The sequence below is a fragment of the Chionomys nivalis genome, chromosome 10 (genome assembly GCF_950005125.1).
Source record: "Chionomys nivalis chromosome 10, mChiNiv1.1, whole genome shotgun sequence".
Taxonomy (NCBI): Eukaryota; Metazoa; Chordata; class Mammalia; order Rodentia; family Cricetidae; genus Chionomys; species Chionomys nivalis.
The window spans coordinates 19496183-19515216 of NC_080095.1; the positions used below are offsets into that span (position 1 = coordinate 19496183).

Consider the following 19034-nt stretch of genomic DNA (forward strand, 5'->3'; position numbering starts at 1 on the left):
GCAGCAGGGCGGCTAGGCGGGAGGGCGGGGCTGCGCCGAGGCGTGTGTGGTGCAGGCCAATGAGGAGCGGCGGCGGCGGCCTGTGGGCGGGACTGAGGGGCGGGGCGGAGCCGGGTAGGGCCTGGGCTGCGGGGCTGTCTCTGGCCGCCGTCCCGCCCCTCCCGTCCGGCCACCGCCGCCGCCACCACCGCCGCCGCCGCCTGGGGGGTTGGTTGAGGCGGACGGTGGGGTCCCGGCCGGAGTGTGGCGCCGCCGCTGCGCACAGGCGAAGCGGGCAGGTGAGTGCGGGCGACAGACTCCCGCGTGCGGCCCGCGAGCTGAGGGGACAGGGTTCTGCCGCTTCCGTAGCCGGGCGGGCGGGCGCCGAGGTCCGGCGGACCGCTGCGGCCGAGCTCTCTGGGCCCAGGCGGCTGCGGTCGCCGAGGCCAGATAGGCCTGTTCCCTGAGGGGATTCGTGCGCGCCCGCCGCTCCCCTCCGCTGCTGGGACGTAGGCAGGCGGCAGGTGCAGGGCGCGGCCTGGGCGCCGCCCTCGGGTGCGGCCGGGGCCCGGAACGCGCGCGGGACGCTGGGACTGCGTGCGGCGGTTGCAGCCTTGGTTTTCCTTCCTCCGGTGGCGACGGGCACACGCGGCGTGGGGCCGAGGCGCCTCTCCCTGCAGCCCTCTGTTGCCCACCGGGAGCCCGGCCCCCGCGCCTTGTCCTCCACTGCCCGCTTGCAAAGGCAGGCGTAGAAAATAGGTCATGTTTCTTCCCACGCGCCCCTGGCCGAGGTCCACACGCGACGAGCGCGCTGCGAGGGAGAAGCATTCGGTGCTCTCGGAGTTTGCCATTCCGGTTTCCAACTCTTCCTTCTTGCGGCTCCAGCCTGGGGATGCGACTCTGCCTCTTCTCCCTGGTTGCCACTCTTGGAGAAGGAGCTGATTAGTGACGTGCGCCACTGGCTGCGGGGGCGGGGGGCTCATCCGCTCCCCCCGCCAGCCCATCGAGTCGGGAGAGGATGTTGGAGCGTTTCAGAATGACTTGGGGCATGCTGTATTCCATTTCTAAACGAGCATGGTGGTGTTTCCAAAAGCAAAACCACTCGAACAGGATGTTGACAGTAATTTTACCTTGCAGACCCTCAGAAGAGTTAGTTGACTCTTGAGTGTTGGATCCGTTGTAGATGAACTGCAGCCAGGGAGGCTGAGACAGGGGAACATGAGTTCCAGGCCTACCAGAGCTACATAGGGAGATCCTTTGGAAAACTCAAAAAACAAAACCCAGAATTGGACACTGCAAAGTGTGGATTTCCATATGTAAAATGATACCGTCTCCATTTTTCCTTTCAATAGTAATGTTGAGGATATTTTAGAGATGAGCTTTCAACAGTGACAGTCAGTTCTAAGTGCGTGAACCTTAAGAATACAGCAGTATAAACGGACATTTCCTCTCTGAGTTAGCCTGTCCAGACTCACTGGAGGCATTACCACAGTGTGTATCTGGGCTACCACCTGTAGAGGCCCACATTTTAGATTGGATTCTGGGGCGCTGTGATTGATATTTTGGTGAAATTCCAGTCATTTGTGAATGAGTTTTTCTTTGTCGTAAGCCAGAAACAGTTTGCAAAGCCAAATTCTGAGAAAGCTACAGAAAAGCCTTTCTGGGACTCCAAGTAACCTTGGTCCTTATCCTTTATCTCTTCTCTTTGTACTCCTTTCTCTTGCTTGAGATCTTCCTATTATTTGGATCTGGAACTCTAGTCCAGTTGGAAGTGATTGCTGCCCCCCACCCCAATCACTGTATGAACACCTCAGTAGAGTGATTCTGGACTTGGAGATTTAGAAGTTTGTGCTGATGTGGGCGCCAGCAGTGAGTGTGTGTTCCTTTTCTGTATGTAAGTGTCCAGTGAGAGTCTCACTAAGAAAGAAATGCTGTTAGCTGGGCCTTGTGGCATAGCTAACAATAGCCCCAGCTACGCAGGGGCCTGAGGAAGGAGGATCTTAGGTTCAAAGCCAGTCTGGACTCAGTGAGACCTTGTTTGGCTGGGGATATAGCTCAGTCGTAGAGTGCTTACTGTGTGAGAAGACTTGGCTTTCATCTTCAGTACTACACACATTTAAAAAAATGTTATTGACTATCTTTTCTATGTAATACATATTTAGACCAAATTTAAAGATGATTAAACAATTTCTTTAGGAGCCACCTGGTAATGAGACAATGAGAAGGTTCTGCAGGCCAACCACTACAAAACTGTTTTAGTGTTTAGCTCTGTGATGAGCAGTCAGCACCCTCCTGAAATCTTGATCACACTCAAAAGAGAATGGCAAAGATGACAGTGCTTAGCAAAATAGCAACAGAAACGGGAGGTTTGCTTGTAGGAAAACCTAATAGGATTCCCAGTGTCCCCAGAGGTTTGCCTCCATCCCAACTGCTCCAACACCTTATATACAATGGGTTAGTGTTTCCTCTTAGTTTGAGTTGCTTGTGCATTACTTCCAATGACAATTACAATGTCCCTTGAATGCCAAGTAGCTGCTACACTGTATCCTTCAGTGAGTAGTCACCAAAAAAGATTTGTACATGTTCAGCAAGGGTCATCTTCCCTCCCTTTGCATATTACCATCTTTAGTTGAATTTGCAATGGAACATGAGCTAAGGGAGAGTAGCTAAATGATGTATGGAATTTTGGTAAAAATGTGAGTGAAACGTCCTATGGCTTCTGCAAGCTGTATGAGGCTTTTCAGGTTTCTGAACGTCTTACAAAGTCTGGCTCACTTTGACTCATGGAAGTGGTTGCTAGAAATGTAACTGTGTCTTTGTTATGTAGTTTGATGGAAGGCTCTTCTTTAGAAAGTGGTTGCCTGCTCTTGGCTACAGAGCATGATGATTCTCCGGGAACAGTTTTTTAGTGTGTTTCTTCCTCTTGGACCAAAGTCCTGGGAATGGAGGCAAGCTGTGTTGCTCTAAAGAAGCAGAGTAGTCATTTATTACAATTAGATTACTCCAGTGTAACAGTGACTGTATTATTCTCATGTTCTATAGAGTTGCTCTAGTCAGTTATTTGCTTTCTCTATTAGCTTACAATTTTCACTATTCTATTTGGACTCTCTGTTAGTGAAGGATGTTTGGAATTGCTGTGTGTCTTTTCCTTCTACAGTGAAACCAGTTCATACTGGTTTGTATTTAGCCTCTTGAGATTATTAATTATAGTAAAGGTCTCTTGCTTTTCAGGTTTTCTAGTTTGCACTTTTTTTTGTCTTATTTGGCAAAATTTATTTCTGTGCATTAGTTTCATTTTTTGTTCTAAAATTGGAGTTGTTAATTATTTTGAATGAAAATGTCATTAATTCTGCAGTAATTTCTCTCCTGTTTAAACCCTTCTAACAACTTTTTGATTATTAAAATTTATTTTTAAGCTTGCCATGGGAGCCAGCACTTGGGAGGCAGAGGCAGGTGGATATCTGTTGAGTTTGAGGCCAGCGTGGCCTACAGAGCGAGTTCCAGTACAGCTAGGACTGTTACAGAGAAACCCTGTCTAAAAAAACAAAACCAAAACAACAAAAAAAACCTTACGTTTTGTGTGTGCATGTGGGCACGTGCCAGAATGTGTTATGTATGTATATCATGCCTGCGCCATGGAGGTCAGAAAAGGATTACCTAGAATTAGATTTACCACAAGGCTTTGAGCTGCTAGATGTGTATGTCAGGGACCAAATGTAGTTCCTCTGAAAGAGCATAAAGTGCTCTTAAATAAGTAGCCATCTTTCCGGCCCCCGTTGATACATTTAATATGTTTATCTTTTAGAAAGAAGTTGAGACTTTAAAAAAACATTAAGTAGCCCGGCGGTGGTGGCGCACGCCTTTAATTCCAGCACTTGGGAGGCAGAGGCAGGCGGATCTCTGTGAGTTCGAGACCAGCCTGGTCTACAAGAGCTAGTTCCAGGACAGGCTCCAAAAACCACAGAGAAACCCTGTCTCGAAAAACCAAAAAAAAAAAAAAAAAAAAAAAAGTATATTAATAGCTTTATGAAAAAGAATCTTCAATTAGAAGACTATGCAATAATAAAAGTCTTTTCTTTTTCTTTTAAATGTGTGTGTGGTGTGTGTGTGAAGTTTGTCTGGTAACTTAAGCCAGGGATGAACCTTGTAGACCTCATTTCCACTTGGGAGTCTCCTCTAGGTTTTCGAAATAAACACATCATAAGATTAGGGGCACAAACATAGTTTTCAACAAGTTTCAAATGAAAAAAGTGGAATATAATAGTTATACATAAAGTTCAATGTAACGGCTTAGAAATTCTTTCTTTTCTCGTTTAAAATACTTTCCCAGTAGTCTCCTGTCAGTGGAGACAAAATTTTTGCTGAAGTTAGGCCTTTGAAAAGAAACTGAGTGATTTCTGATTACCAGGCCAAAGTGAGTGTTTAATGTTTAATGAGGCAAGTCTCACCTGGGGTGGGGGGAGAAGAGGGCAGATGAACAGAGCGAGGAGAAATGTTTTAACAGTCTTTAAGGAGGCCTAATGGTTGTCTAGAGAATACAAGTGATGGGTGTCTACAATAATGTTTTCCTACTTTCTTTTTTATTGACAAGTAAAAATATCACATACCTAATATGAAGTAATACTTGTGTTCTAGGCTTATCACTGTCTGTGAGTCTGAGTTTCACTTCCTCTTTCAAATACTTGGGTTGAGCCCAGTGCCTCCCAGGCAAATGGTATACATCTCTAGGCCTTAATAAAAAATTTTAAATTTTGAGGTAAGGTTTTCGTAGGTTGACTAGTGTTGTCCTCGGACTTTTTGTTTGTTTTTCAAAACAGCCTGGGCTGTCTTTGATTTCTCTGTAGATCAGGTAGGCTTTAAACTAGAGATCTGCCTGCCCCTGCTTCTCAAGTCCTGGGATTAAAGGTGCGTGCCACCACTGCCTGGCTGTTCTTAAATTTTGATCCTTTTGCTTCAGTTTTCCAAGGAGCTGGATGACAGATATATGCCAGCATACATAGATCTCTCCACCACACCATATACTCTCCTTCAAACTTCCAGTCTTCTCGCCTCAGTCTTCCAATTTCACCTTCCATTTTTTAAAATTAGAATTCATTAAGACATGTTGTCATATTACAAGTCTATACAACTAAGAGACTTTAACAGTTTGAATTTTAGAAAATAGGCCTGACTTTAATGTTAGCAGTTCTTTATTAAGTAAAACTAAGAAAAAGTAAAAATTGGGCATTAAAAAGTCCTCATTAAAGTTGCTTTTACTGTGAAGTATTTGCTAGTGACTAAAGAAGTTCTTTGTTAATTAGCATTGTCACGTCATCTAATTGACTTCTGCAGTTTTTTGACCTCTAACAAGACTGTGAAATGCAGAGATGTAGATAAAATTTGTCTAGTGGAGGTAGGGGTTATGGGGGGAAGCACCTTTACAGGTTTTGTTCATATCCTGCATACTTGGACAAAGCAAGCAAAATAGCCTTATGCTTGAAAAAAGCCTGAGAGAAAACCCATATGACCGTATATTTTGCTACTGCAAGAATATGTTTTCATTTTGAACATCAGAGATAGCAGTGAACCATGACTGGTTTTGAGCCAAATCCTCAATATATGATTGGCTATCAATAACTCCGTGGTTGAGATGTACTCACGAGGCTCTGGCACCAGCTGAACTTAACATCTTGTATAAACTAACTTTTCTAAGCAGCAGTAGCTTTCTCCTCTGCTTTACAGAGGCATATGACATTTGTCGTATGTGGAAGATGCTCTCCTGAGACCATGACAGTGTATGCTCACACCATGCACTTAGGATGAGGACAGTCATGATGGAAACTGCCACAATACATAGCAGGAATGGTATGGTTTCAGCAGCCTGAAATGTTACCCTGAACAGCGTAACAGTAGAATTATTGTTTTCACTTGAACACTCATTGTTTAGTGTGTGTAGCACATCTATCTTGTAGACGAGTTTACATAATGAATAGCTTTATTTGATCTCTCATCTTAAAGGCTATAGGGCTGTATCCCATTTATCTTTGCCTTTCAGATGAGACATAAGAATTGTACATGGGACAAGGGAATGAATTCTCTTGGCTTAAAAACAACCTGGAACAACCTTACAAAACTAATAGGATCTTGAGTTGAGTCCAGGAAGACAGGAGTCCCATTGAAGTGTGACTCCCTCAGAGTGTATCAGAAGGATTTTGCTGCCTTACTCTCTGGAAGCAGTGTACAAAGTTGTTCACTTCTGGAAAGTGTGGGAGGGGCATGCTATAAACCTGGAAAAGAGTTTAAGGAGGACATGGAAACCATCTTCACAGAATTTGGACAGGTTACTCATAAGTAGGCGACTGCTTCAGAAGTGAGCAGGCAGGACTGGTGGTGACCTGTCACTGAGCAGAAGACCCCAGGACTGAGTGGGATGCTTTCAGTCAGATCTCCAGAATTAACTTCAGGGTGTGCATTTGTCAGCCAAGCACAACTCACCTGTCTGTTCCACGTGTTTTCAGACTAGAATCAGATGGTGGCTAGTGATGCATTGATACTCAGTGGTGACACAGTGTTGTGCCTGAGGGTTTACATAATCATCTCAATGGTACCTCCCAGTCCTGATGCTCTATAATTTTAGAATCCAGAATCCCATGTTTAGAGTGTAAGTGGCTTGAAGGTGATTTAGGTTACAGCTGTCCTGTCACCATTCAACACTGCTATCTTTGTTTTAGAGAGAGATAATAGAAGTGATTGTTCACAATGCCTGACTCCTTACTTTATTATTATTATTTTTAGATAATTGTTTTACATACGGGCCTCATGGGTATTGACTAGATTTCTTTATTTGAAGGGATGATATAGATAACAGAACGTAGGTGTTTGATGCAGTTTATAGAAAAGGTAAAGCTAATCTCAGCACACAGGTACTGTTCCTGTGGCAGGGAAGCAGAGTGGAAGTCAGCTCAAAGCTTGGCTTTGATTGCTGCTTCTGAGGACATGAACAGTTATCAAAGAGATATGCTGCCAGACTGGATTCAGGGGCTTCCACTTTGCACAAATTGATCACCCAGTCACCTGATTTTTCAGATGTCACCTGCTCGCTCAGATAATGGATTTCAGTGAAGTCTTAGCAGTGAGGGTCATTTTGTCAGTGACCAGTTGATATAATTTTGACAGAGACAGACTCAGTCTTTTCCCCAAGTATAACACACAGTCCATTGTAATCAGCCTCCTTTCAGTTGTCAGGAAGTTGTGGATACCTTGCTGCTTTTTCAGGTGCCTCAGTTTCTCAGCATGCTCCTCATTGAAATTAAAGTAGTTAGACAAGGACAGGCAGTCTGGTTTGTCCCCTCCTGATGACCGTTCTGACACGCCTCTGATACTTGCTTTAGGGATCACTAATCACTGATGGTGCCAATGAGTCTTGAGTTCAGGGTCCAACCACTCAGTGACTAGAAGCCAGGTGTTAATTTCAGTGTGCTTAAATTTAATAACAGCTTAAAACTGTTTGAAAAACAACCAGAATGGTTTAAAAATATTTAGAATTACTTTAGATTTATGAGAAATACTGAATTTTTTTTGGAAAGCAACTTTTTTGAGTTTCCAAGTTCACGTGCATACCTATGATAGTCCAAATTATTCTGTAGAGATTAAAATTTAAATCTATGTTTGTATTGGTACTTAAGTAGCTACTGGGTCAAAATCAGTTCTCTCAAATGCTTGCCTTGGCTTCTTGATTCCTTTGAGTCTATGGCACACAGCACCTCCATTGATTCAAGAGTTCTGTGCCAGTTGGTGGGTACAGAACTGTACCACACTGGTGGAAGTTATAGTGGCATGGCATGCTGGGCCAAGCCACTGTGCTTCTGATAACTGTGAGTTCCACTTCACCTGGCAGTGATGAAGCCAAGGCCATATGCACCTTGTCAGTGCTGTGTTCAGGTCAGAGCATGTTTTCCAGCCTGTTTCCCAACCCATCCTGCAGTCTGTATACTTGCATTGTGATGTTTGGTTCGCATGACTTACACAATGTTGGAGAAGATGGGGAAAGGCATGCTTGCTCTTCTTCCTAGTCATTGAGCAGGCTTCACCCGCTCAGGTGCATTTTACAGCTGGGAGCTTGGAGCAGGAGGAAGCACATGACCAGAACCTCCCTCCTTTAGAAGGTCCAGCTGTGAAGTTGGGTCAGTGCAAACTAAATTGAAAAGCAGATGATGCTGAGCTAGGTTCCTGGGAAAATTGCCAAATAAGTACCATCAAAAATGTTTATTCTAGTTGTATTTACTTCAAAGCATCATTTTCAGGAAGAACTTAATAAAGTACAAATTTATATCCTTTCCATTTCCATTATGAATGGAAAGTTTCTGCAACTGAATGCCTTCCATCACTATATATGAGCTGTACTGTGTAAAAATGAGCTAATTGTTTAGCCCCCCACCCTATTACCTCCTCCTTTTTAGCCATGGTCCCCAAAATGTGGTCTATTTATTTCCCTGTACAGACTAGAATGGTACATAATTCAGTGGTGAAAATGGTCTGAACTTGTTATAGTCTCCCCTGCTTGCCAGTCAGCCATTTAACAGTTAAGACGTTTGTTTCTGTCTGTAAGGTAGGGAGATTGCTGATGGGCTTGCAAGTAGTTTGTACTGCTTTTAGGGGCCAGGCTTGAGGATCTTGTACCTTTTAAACTTCTGGGTGGTAAGTGGAGACGGCTGGGGAGCACTTGCTAAGCTCTGCTTCTGCAGGTGCCTCTGGAGAGTGAAGTTCTGCCAGTTTGCTTAGCAGCTTTTTCTTCCTTCCTTCCTTCCTTCCTTCCTTCCTTCCTTCCTTCCTTCCTTCCTTCCTTCCTTCCTTCCTTCCTTCCTTCCTTCATCTGAAGTATTACTTACTGTTGTGGTTGCTGTTTGGTCTCACTTCTGCTTCTCCCTGAGATGGTACATACCCAATTTCAGTCTAAACTTCAGGGCTGAGTACCTTTCACTTAGCTGTGTGCCATACAACTAACATTTCTAATGAGCATGAGGGGGAGAGGAATAGAGAAAGCATGAGAGCATAGATGTTTAATTTAGCATGTGTTTCCATGAACATGTAGAGTGAATATTGGCAATAAATATTTGGTTTTTATAGGTGACTGAGTGGTACCCCCTTCCCCATACTCAGAGTGTTAAAGATATGCATGGTACCTCTTTGACATCTCTGTTAAAAGCTTGAAATTGGCACCCAGGTTAACCGAATCACAAAGAAAATTATACATTATGTGTAGAAAAGTTTTGAATCATAAGCATAAAGGGTGGGTAGTCATTTCAAATCCACGGGGTTAGGGAAGTCACACAGCATAGATCATTTGTGTTAGTGAAAACTGGCAAGAGAGGATTGGATTTAGGAAACCACATTTCCAACTGATTTAGTCACCCTTCTTAAGCTGTACACTTCCCTTCTTGCCCTTCGGTCATTAGTTACTTGGACATTTGGGGAATTATCCATGCAGCTTTGCTTTGGATGCGGCTTAGTTTCTGGCCTCAACTCGGAGACCTACAGGCCTGGCTTTTCTTAGTTTTGTTGTCCTTTACATTGGTCAGTGTCGCCTAAACAGGGAGACAGGAGAGCTTGTTTACTCAAGTGCCCTTATGTTTATGGAGTCAACCTGGACGCTGCAACTGGTCGATGGCTTCAAGCTTGAGTCTGCTGCTTGGTGGCTCTGGTCTCTTGGCCAAGTCACAGCCCTTCCTAAGCTTCCTTGCAACTGGACTCTTCAGCACTGGCTTTATTGGGCTGTACTGGCCACATGGACAGATGCATGTGGTGTTTGTAGCAAGTGCCCACTGAGTTTCCAGCTGTGTTTGGCCACAGCTCTTCCTTTGCTATCAGAAGCAATTTCCTAATTTCCTGCTTTTTCTGCCTTCAAAGAGACTAAACACACATACAGAAAATGTGAATGTATTTCTAGCTGTTCTGTTATTTAATGTCCTAAAGTCTTTTTTGTATATGAAGTAATGATTTTCTGAAGAAACTTTTAAATCTGACTCTTGTACCATGGTTAAGCTCTCCTCCACCCTGTGTAAATGCATATTTTTACATGAGAGTTGTCCTCATTCTTCAGTGGAGCTCATTAAACATGCAGTCTTTGTTTCATTCTGACTGCTTGTATGATTGGGTATGAAGTACAAACTACTCTTGTGTTGAAGATGTGTCAAGAGGTGATGGATCCTAAGAGCCATGGTCTCAGCAGTGGATTTGGTGTGCAGGCTGAGAACGCTGAGAGCCCCGGAAACTATCTTTCGGGTGGAACAGATTATGAGATGGGCCAGCTTAGAATTCTGTGCCCTAGGGAGGTGTGCTCTGTGGCTACCCCAACAGTTACTCTCCTTCCCTTCTGTAAGTGGATATTGTGTGTGTACTAGGGCTGACTGCTTCCTCTCTCTTAGAGTCTATAGGACTGTAGTCCAAAGAGACTTACAAGAGACCAGATCCCAAGACAAATGAAGCCTTTATCATCTGTTAATGACCTTGCCTTTATCCTTCCTCACTGACTTTCAAAGGAGTGACAGCTGCAAGGAAGTGCTTAGAATTCTTCTAACGTCAGTGAGGACAATTTTTCAGGGTCTCAAAGTATATGGGAAACTATACCAGAAGACAGAGGCCTAGATAAGGCATTAATGTGTTCCAGAACACAAACAAACCCCTGGAGCTAAGTAGTGTAAAGGATAGAATGAAGCCAAGCAGGTAGAGTGGGGTGAGGCAGTTCATTCTTCCAAGACCTTACTGGGGAGGTCAGATGTTAACTTTGAGCTGTGGATAGACATTAAGTTGAGCAAAAGAAGCCCATATGGAATATAAGTCTGTGTATCTGAAGTTCAAAGAAGAAGAAACTGATCAAGAGTAATAGAAGTCAAGATAGTCAGCTGGGCGATGGTGGCGTATGCCTTTAATCCCAGCACTGGGGGGCAGAGGCAGGCAGATCTTTGTAAGTTCGCAGCCAGCCTGGTCTACAAGAGCTAGTTCCAGGACAGTCGCCAAAGCTACACAGAGAAACCCTGTCTCTAAAAACAAAACAAAAACAAAAAGAAGTAAAACGTGTTTGATTCTCAAGATATCTGTAGACTGAAAATGCCTGGTGGGTGGTTGGGGTACATTGGATGTTCTTGTGACTTTACTGGAGGTGATGACTGTGTGGCATATGGATAAGCCAGTGAAGCTGTGCACTGCGCTTCAGTTTTATCAGCTGTGAATAATGGTGGAGGTGACTGGAGTCAGAGAGAGAAGGGTTGCTTGAACCTGGCCTGTGGGAGGCTTGGAAGACTGAACAGCCATGGGACATTGAAGATGACATAGGCACGCACGTACACACAGGCTCTTCCAGTGGCTAAATTACTGGTGGGGTTTCCAAGTTTTGTCTTCTATACATCTGTACCTATTATTGTTTCTAAAAGCTAGTCATTTTTGAACATAACTGTTTGTATTGTTGTACTTAGCTGTACAGCAGTTACTGCCAAAGAACTCTATGGTGCTTTCACATTTCTATGACACGGTCTCTCACATGGAACAGGCTTTGACATTTTCTGTATATCACCAGGGAATAGACACTTGGCCAGCAGCTTTAGGAACACAGGTTTTGCCCCATTAGAACTGTAGGGAGGATTTTCCCTGAGAGCTCAGTGTAGTGTCCTCTATGGAACAACTGCTATGTGTTGAGGTCTGAGCTGTGGGCTTGGGGTTAGGAATATAAGATAGTGTTTCCTCAAGAAGCCTCGTGTCTGGGGCGAGACAGAAAGGAATGGGGTTTGCATTAGTCTTGTACCACAGTAATTGAGGGACATTCAGGAAATGGCAGAACTGTGAAGGACAGAAAACTGTGACTGGAACACTGGAAAGGCTTTCAGGGATGCCTGGATAGAGTTTGAAAAAGGCAGCTAATGAACAAGTGACTGAGGTGTTGTTGGGTGAGGACTGGAAGGGAGCAGGTGAAGGGATGTACTCAGGGGTACAGGTCATCCACACTAGGACTGGAATGGGGTAATAGCAGAAAGGTTGGTTTTGTAGCTGTACTGGCTAGTTTCCTGTGTCAATTTGACACAAGCTGGAGTCATCAGAGAGGAAGGAACCTCCATTGAGGAAATACCACTATGAAATTCAGCTGTAAAGGCATTTTCTCAATTAGTGATTGATGTGTAAAGGCCCAGCCCATGTCTGACCTGGCGGCTTGCTTCATTGCATCAGCCCTGGAGAGCAGCGACCTGGCATCTGTCTGAGGCGTCTTACCTCACTTCCTCTTCCTCCCAGCATTCTGTTCTGTTTACTCCACCCACCTATGTTCTAACCTATCAGGGCCAAGCAATTTCTTTATTAATTAACCAATGACCTTCCTCCATCACTGGGCTATAGTATAGTCCAGGGTTCTATAAGAAAGCAGTCTGAGCAAGCCATGTGAAGGAAGCCACTGAACGGCTCCCTTCCATGACCTTTACATCAGTTCCTGCCTCCACGTTCCTACCCTGATTGAGTTCCTGTCCTGACTTCCTTTGGTGATGAACAGCAACATGGAAGTGCAAGCTGTATAAACGCTTTCCTCCCCAACTTGCTTTTTGTTATGATATTTCTTTGCAGCATTAGAAACCCTAACTAAGACAGTAGCAAAAGAGGAACTTGGTCAGGGAGAGAGACATAATGTTGTCAGAGCCTAAGCAGGAGATTTGTAGAATCAGGTTGCTGCAGACTCTCAAGTGTGAGCCATGTGGTCACTGGCAGGGGATGTGGTCTGATGCATTCAGTATTTAACCCTGTTAGTCTGGAAAAGACTTCAAGCTCTTTGACCCTGAAATACCATGTGCTTCCTGTCTGTATATAAATGGAGGCAGTGTGGGAGTGGTGCTCAGTTCAGATTCTAACCTAAGCCTCTTACCTGATAGTTGATCTTGGACAGAGAAAGGATGTGAGCACCCAAGGAGCTGATCTTAATCTGGTGCCTGTTAGAGGGCAGACTGAATATAGGGAGGTTGCTGTGGCTGCTTGAAGAATCCTTTGGAGGTAGGCTAACACCAGGAACAACTGGAGAGTTTAGGGATAGAGGACCTAGTAAGTAAGGCCTCATAGTCCTGACATCACCACACTACTTGGGGAGGAGCAACATGCCTTTGTAGGCTTTTCCTGTTAAGAGCAGGTGAAGGGTCTAATAGCTCTTCCTCAGTGGTGCTGATCTTGAGTCATTTAGAGAGTCACAGGATAGCAAGTCTTGACAAAAGGACTGGAGGTAGAACCCAGTTGCATGTCACCAAAAGCTTGCTTCTGCAATTCTTCTTGCCAGCCAGCAGGCCTGCTATATTTGGAAGTGTGATTAAAACATTATTATTACAGGCACTTCACTGACTTTCATTTCTTGCAGGCTGAGTTCTATGGCTCTCTACAGAGGTACTTCCATGGACCTGGGTGGGCTTGATTCTCAGAGAAAGGCTTGATGCTCTGTTCAACCTATGTCCTTTTTCTTAGTTGGATGTCAGTGATAATGGAGGGGGAGCACCTGCCTTCATCTGTCACTCATAGGAAGAGGTGCTTAAGCTGTTCCTCTTCCTGCACCCCATCTAGCTTTTGATGTTAAAGTAACTACTTACTTTTAGTTTCCTAACTATTTTACATGTTTGTATTGGTGTCCTTATATCCCAGGGTGACTGGCACCTAGTGTTTCACACTCTTTTACAAGATTTAAGATAAGTCAAATGTAATTTGATACATTACATGTGAAAGAGAAGATGGACTTCTTTGTAAAGAATGCTTTTTTTGTAACATGAGCGGGACTGGCTTGTTGTTGGGGTTTTTGTCCTGCCCTGTACCCCACAACTGTTTAGCCCCAAAGAAAATCACACATAGGTCTCCATAAATTATAAGTTGATTGTCCCATTAGCTCTAGTCTCTCACTGGCTAACTCTCACATCTTGATTAACCCATTTTTCTGATCTATGTTAGCCCTGTGGCTCTGTACCTTTTTTCAGTGGGGCTGATCACATCCTGCTGCTTCGGTGATCTGGGCAGGAGTGGGAGGAATCAACTTCCTCCTTCCCAGAATTCTCCTGTTCTCATTACATCATTTCTTTTTCCTGTCTGGTTTTTCTGCCTATACTTCCTGCCTGGCCAATCAATGTTTCTTTAAAACATGATTGACAGAATACAGACAATTCTCCCACACCAATTTTATATGTTTGTATTGATGTCCTTATATCCCAGGGTGACTGGCACCTAGTGTTTCACACTCTTTTACAAAATTTAAGATAAGTCACATGTAATTTGATACATTACACGTGAAAGAGAAGACGGACTTCTTTGTAAAGAATGCTTTTTTCCTATTTTAGCACCTGTCTTATTTGTGTGGCTTTGGTGACAGTGATGTTAGTAGGGAATCACATTCTAAACCTTGTCCTGCCACCGTTCTCCCTATCAGGCAGTCATTTCTTTTTTGATGTTGCATATTAAACCCAGGTTGTATCCTCCACCACTGAACTCATGCCCATTCCTATCCCAACCCATTCATTTTTTTATTGTAATAGACCAAAGTAGGCATTTATCTCTTCCTTGAGATAGTGTAAGTTGTCATCCAGGGGCTCCATGAATGGGGCACATCACTGGAGTGGTTCATGCTATTATAATAAGCCTCTTTCCAGAGGATTGGGTTCATACTTCCTTTAGAAGTTCCAACACTCTCAGTGGGTAGCTTTCCAGGCCTCCTCTCTTTGGTCTTGCTTCACCTGGCCCCATCTCTGAATGACCTGAGCCCTGCTTTCTTTAGACATAATGTCAGCTCCTTGAGGTCTTTATCCAGAATGTCATGTCCTTTGTCACAGTATGTAATTTGTCTATGAAATATACTAGTCATTTCTCATATGTCTGCTGGCACAAGGTTCATGTGGCTAAAGTGCAAGGCTAGACAGACAGGAAACCTGTAAATGGAGACTGCTTGTTCATTTCCTGGCCGCCCAGACCTGAATAATCACACAGAAACTATAGTAATGGCAATGATATTTGGCCAGTGATTCAGGCATATTCCTAGGTAGCTCTTACATATTAATCCACTTATATTAATCCATGTATCACCACCAGACTGTGGCCTACCAATAAGTTTTGGCATTCCAGCGTCTTTCTGCTTTGGCAGCTACATGGTGTCTCTTTAACTCTGCGTACTCTTTCTGTATATCTCTGTGTGGATTTCCCGCCTGGCTTTAATCTGCCATACCATAGGCAGTGAAGCAGCTTCTTTATTAACCAATGGTAATAAAACATACAGCATATAGAGGGGAATCCCACATCAGAAACCCATTCAAGGCCAAGTCTGCATGGCCTGTGAAGCTTATCTTCAGTGCCTGTACTTGCTTTCTGAAGCTTCTTGGATTTTCTATGAAACAAAATGTGGATATTAGACTAGTTGTCTGAAATGTTTATTTTTAGTGTTTGGGAAGACTGAACTGTCACTGTGGGAAGGGGTTATTTTAAGGGGGAATGAACAAGGATCTAGTATTTCTCACCCTATCATACTCTGTATGTGGGGTGGTGTGGTATTTGCATCAACATTATCCCCTTGGTGTCCTGCAGTAATAATGCTCTAGTGTACAGCATGAAGCTCTGGATAGCTAAAACTTGCAGAGTAGAAGCTGCCTCTGCTGTGGTGTCATCAGTGATAAGGAGTGCACTTTGACTCCCGAGACTGCCTTGTGTGATTCTCTTTTCTGTTTGAGAGGCTTCTGGTTACTTACATATATTTTTACCCTTAAGAAAATTCAACATGTGTAATTGAGGTAAGATCTTAGCATTGAAAGATGAAGATGCCCCCATGCCACATCTGATTTCTTGATTTTCTTCTTTGATGATATAACTTTCATTTCTTTGTCTTTTCTCTCTTTTTATAGTCAGAAAATGGGTAAAAAGAGTCGAGTGAAAACTCAGAAATCAGGTACTGGGGCTACAGCCACCGTGTCACCAAAGGAAATCTTGAATCTGACAAGTGAACTGTTGCAGAGTAAGTGTCCTGTTCTCCACCCCATCCCCACACTCACCAGCTGTGCTTGCCACATGTGACAGTGCCTTTCACTCCTCTGCCTGCAGCAGGGTTATGGAGCTCCCTGAGACAAGATTCTTTCATCTTGTGCTCTGCCCTTCTTCGTTGCCGGGGACCTGGGCATTGCAGAGCTTCCCTCACTGCAGTCCCCTCTGCAAAGGCTGAGATGTGGCTGCCTGTTAGGTCGTGAAGGTTGTGAAGCTTCTATATCCCAGCCACGGACTCACAGACAAGACCAGGTCTCATTGCTCTTCAGCAGAGTGGTCCTGTACAAACTGCTGAGGCTCAGTGCTATCAGCAAACACAGATCACTGTCTGCAGCCACCTGACAAGGACCGCATGAGATTTGATTTGTGAAGATGTATCATGTCTCTCAGCCCTAGGCAAGGCCAGCATGCCTCCCAGGGAGCCAACCTTCTAGAATGGCTCACCTTTATTTTCAGTGTGCTTATGTAAGCGTGTTTCTGGTTTTCACATGAAACCCAAGGCTTTCTAGTTTGAGATGAAGTGTCAGTACCTACACTTTTTTTTTATGCTAAAATACTTTGATAATTCTTGAATTGTAAGTTACTTGTGCTGCTGATGCCTTAGACATAACCATGATCTTTTGCCTCTCTGTTTGGGTTGACCTTTGCCCCTTATGTTTATGTTATGTGACAGTTCAACCTCAAGTAAAAATGGAACATTTCCTCAAAAATAGAAAACAACCAGACCACTATCAAGTCTCTCCCAGATGCTTTGAGCTCCACTGCCTGTGCATCTCATCATTGTTCTCCCTCGCTCCCATTAGAACACAGGTGGCTCTCAGCCCTCACTCCTGCTTTGCTGTTACCCTTCAGGGCCTCAGTTAGCACTTGGTGGGGGAAGAATCAAGTCAGACTGGTTAACCTGAAAAGTTAGGCATCAGCACATAACCAGATCATGTTAATTATTTGCCACATGTTATTTCCCTTAGTGACATGGGGACAGTGGGTTTGGCAGGAGCATGGGAAGGAGACTGTCTTTAAGTTGGTATAATGTTTAATAAGGCGATGCTGCCAGGAGTCTGGCTGCCAGTGTGTTCCAGGACTGGTTGGTGTTGGCATTGCAGTTCAGCTTCTTCAGAAGGCTCTTAACATCTTTTTACATGACCGCGTAGCTCTTTTGTAGCTCCTCCAGAGTACTCGATGCAGCACATACACATGGATGTAAATGAAATGTTTGTCAGCTAATTGTCCTTATATCCAATTTAGCTGGTGTCCTTAGAGAGCCATTGTTCTGAGACTCAGGCAGAAAGGCTCCTTGAACACCTAGAAGAGATCAGGGGTAATGGTTTTACATTTTAGCTTTGCTTTCAGATTTTACCTGTTTACACGTATATTTTGAGGAGTGTTATTAACAGAGGTGGAAACTCATATGAGGCCACTGGGCTGAAGTTAAGTGAGGGGCATCCTTGGGGATATTAGCCATTTTATGCTTTGAAAAATATACAGAGTATACCCACCCACTCTCTATGTCACACGTATATTACTCTGACTGCAGTAGGTCTGTACTTGAACATAATCCAAGAACAGGATGGAAACCTTCCTTCATCTCTAGACTAGTTGGTTAAATTGGAGGAGTGTCTTACTCAGTGGCTTTCACATTACAGAATGCAGCAGTCCTGCACCAGGCCCAGGAAAAGAATGGGAAGAGTACACACAGATCCGGTCTCTGGTTGAGAAGATAAGAAAGAAGCAAAAAGGTAAAATTGTTGGAATGATGCTGTTGAGGGGAAGCTGGGCATAGGTTAGTTGCTTCTGAGTGGTAAAGCCTCAGGTCATTGTACCTGTCTATAGAAAGATGAGACAGCCACCCAGAGAGGCCCCCAGAGACGATTGTCCACTTGAGTGTGAAAGGCACTGGTGCTGAGCTATAGGGGGAAGCATTTGTGCCTGGGAGCTAAAATGGCACGACTTTTATTCAGTTTTATTTTATGATATATGTATGAGCCTTGTATTAACTCTTTTTCTTTTGACATGTCAAGTGGTGTTGATTTGGTTGGTATCTTACCAAGTGCTTATGATTGACTCTAGCCCATCTTTTGTTTCTTAGAGACAGAGTCTTGCTATGTAGCCCTGGCCAGCCTTGCACTAACGGCAGTCCTTTTATATCAGCCTTTCTAGTCGCTGGGGTTGTAGGCATGAACCACCACATCCAGCTCCAGTCCTCTTGATTAAGAGATAGTTAAATTTCTTATTTTCCTTTTCTTTTCTTTCTTTCTTTCTTTCTTTCTTTCTTTCTTTCTTTTTTTTTTTTTTTTTTTTTTTTGGTTTTTCGAGACAGGGTTTCTCTGTGGTTTTGGAGCTTGTCCTGGAACTAGCCCTTGTAGACCAGGTTGGTCTCGAACTCGCAGAGATCCGCCTGCCTCTGCCTCCCGAGTGCTGGGATTAAAGGCGTGCGCCACCACCGCCCGGCAATTGTTAAATTTCTTAAGCTGTGTGAGTTTGTATTTTTTTTGGGGGGGAGGGGGGCCTGTGCTGCTGAGGACTGAACCCAGGGTGCATTCTAAGTACACCCTCTACCACTGAACTACACCCTACTCTTTTTTTTTTTTTTTTTTTTTTTTTTTTTTTTTTGGTTTTTCGAGACAGGGTTTCTCTGTAGCTTTGGAGCCTGTCCTGGAACTCCCTTTGTAGACCAGGCTGGTCTCGAACTCACAGAGATCCGCCTGCCTCTGCCTCCCAAGTGCTGGTGCTGGGATTAAAGGCGTGCGCCACCACCGCCCGGCCCTTTTTTTCTTTTAAGGGTTGCTTTTATTTTATTTGTGTTAATATTTTGCCTGCATGTACGTACGTGTACTAGTGCAGTGCCTGTGGAAGCCAGAAGAGGGTGTCAGATCCCCAGGAACTGGAGTTACAAAGGTTGTGCTTCACCATGTGGGTGCTGGGAATTAATTGAACCTGAGTTCTCTGGGAGAGCAGCCAGTGCTCTTAACTGCAGAGTCACTGAGTCGCCTCTCTAGCCTCTGCACCCTACCTCTTAAGCTGTGTTTTTACAGGGCATATTAGGTAGCCAGCTT

The 19034-nt window shown here is 44.2% G+C and overlaps 1 protein-coding gene across 1 annotated transcript in view; it reads left to right on the forward strand.

The window, feature by feature from the left end:
* The first annotated feature begins 111 nt into the window (after positions 1–111).
* Positions 112–19034, forward strand: part of Setd3 (SET domain containing 3, actin N3(tau)-histidine methyltransferase) — a 73354-nt gene continuing 54431 nt past the window's right edge. The window contains exons 1-3 of the mRNA XM_057782920.1: positions 112–278; positions 15846–15955; positions 17625–17717. Of these exons, the coding sequence (XP_057638903.1) occupies positions 15853–15955; positions 17625–17717 (196 nt within the window). The 5' untranslated portion in view covers positions 112–278; positions 15846–15852. The remainder of the gene's footprint in view (positions 279–15845; positions 15956–17624; positions 17718–19034) is intronic.